At 56.5% G+C, this 1,554-nt stretch overlaps 1 protein-coding gene across 1 annotated transcript in view; it reads left to right on the top strand.

The window, feature by feature from the left end:
• Positions 1–1,554, top strand: part of LOC112955291 (bromodomain-containing protein 4-like) — a 16,298-nt gene that overhangs the window by 11,575 nt on the left and 3,169 nt on the right. Inside the window, exon 4 of the mRNA XM_026048565.1 lies at positions 558–769. Within this exon, the coding sequence (XP_025904350.1) occupies positions 558–769 (212 nt within the window). The remainder of the gene's footprint in view (positions 1–557; positions 770–1,554) is intronic.

Below are 1,554 nucleotides of genomic sequence, written 5' to 3' on the forward strand. Positions count from 1 at the left end.
TGGAGGTATCTCCAATAGCTTCCACATTCCCTAAGGCCAGAGGCGTCTCCAGCACCTTCCACACTCCTTGGGGCTGGAGGCATCTCTAGCAGCTTCCACGCTTGTTCCTGCAGCTGGAAACATCTCCAGCACCTGCCATGTTCCTTCATTCCCCATCCTTTCCTATGCCTGGAGGCATCTCCAGCACCTTCCACACTCCTTGGGGCTGGGGACATCTGCAACACCTTCCACATTCCTTCCTAGGGCTGGAGGCATCTCCAGCACCTTCCATATTCCTTCCTAGGGATGGAGACATCTCTGACACCTTCCATATTCCTTCCTAAGGCTGGAGGCATCTCCAGGAGCTTCTGCACCCATCCACTAGCCCGGAGACATCTCAAGGCTCTTTTGCCACCATCTCCAGCGACCCCTCCAACTCCTTTTACAGCCCCCCCTGAGGCCTGGAGACATCTCCAACCCTTCCCACAACCACCTCCAGCCCCACCACCCATTCCAGCCGCCGGGCTCCCGCCACCCTGCTCCAGCCCCACCTCATACCTCCATCTTCTCCTCCTCAGGACCTGAAGATTAAGAACATGGGCTCGTGGGCAAGCTTGGTGCAGAAGCACCCCACCACGCCGTCCTCCACGGCCAAGTCCTCCAGCGACAGCTTCGAGCAGTTCAAGCGGGCGGCGCGGGAGAAGGAGGAGCGCGAGAAGGCGCTGAAGGCCCAGGCCGAGCAGGTGGAGCGCGAGAAGGAGCGGCTGCGGCGGGAGCAAGAGCGCATGAGGTGAGGGCGGCCTCTCCTGTCGGGGTGGCCTCCTCTGGTTCTTGGGTGCTACATGGGTCCTTGAGGTGCTACACAAGTCATTTGGGTCCTACACAAGTCTTTGAGGTGCTACACAAGTCATTCGGGTCCTACACAAGTCTTTGAGGTGCTACACAAGTCTTTGAGGTGCTGCACGAGTCCTCTGGGTGCTGCACGAGTCCTTGAGGTGCTACATGGGTCTTGAGGTGCTGCACAAGTTCTTTGGTTGCTACATGAGTCTTCGGGGTGGTAGATGGATCTTTGGGGTGATACACGGGTCCTCTGGGTGCACATGGGTGTTTGAGGTGCTACATGGGTGTCTGAGGTGCTACATGGGTCTTTGAGGTGCTGCACAAGTCTTTGAGGTGCTACACAAGTCATTTGGGTCCTACAAAAGTCTCTGAGGTGCTGCACAAGTCTCTGARGTGCTGCACAAGTYYYTGAGGTGCTACACGGGTCTTTGAGGTGCTGCACAAGTTCTTCGGGTGCTACATGGATCTTTGGGGTGCTACATGGATCTTTGGGGTGCTACATGGATCTTCGGGGTGCTACATGGGTCCTTGGCATGCTGCATGGGTCTTGGAGATGCCACATGGGTTCTTGGGGTGGTACACAGGTCTTGGAGATGCTACACGAGTCCTTGAGGTGCTGCACAAGTCCTCTGGGTGCTGCATGAGTCTGAGGTGCTACACAAGTAATTTGGGTCCTACACAAGTCTTTGAGGTGCTACACGGGTCCTTGGATGCTGCACAAGTCTTTGAGGTGCT

The sequence above is a fragment of the Nothoprocta perdicaria genome, unplaced genomic scaffold (genome assembly GCF_003342845.1).
Source record: "Nothoprocta perdicaria isolate Ctin4 unplaced genomic scaffold, notPer1 scaffold_550, whole genome shotgun sequence".
Taxonomy (NCBI): Eukaryota; Metazoa; Chordata; class Aves; order Tinamiformes; family Tinamidae; genus Nothoprocta; species Nothoprocta perdicaria.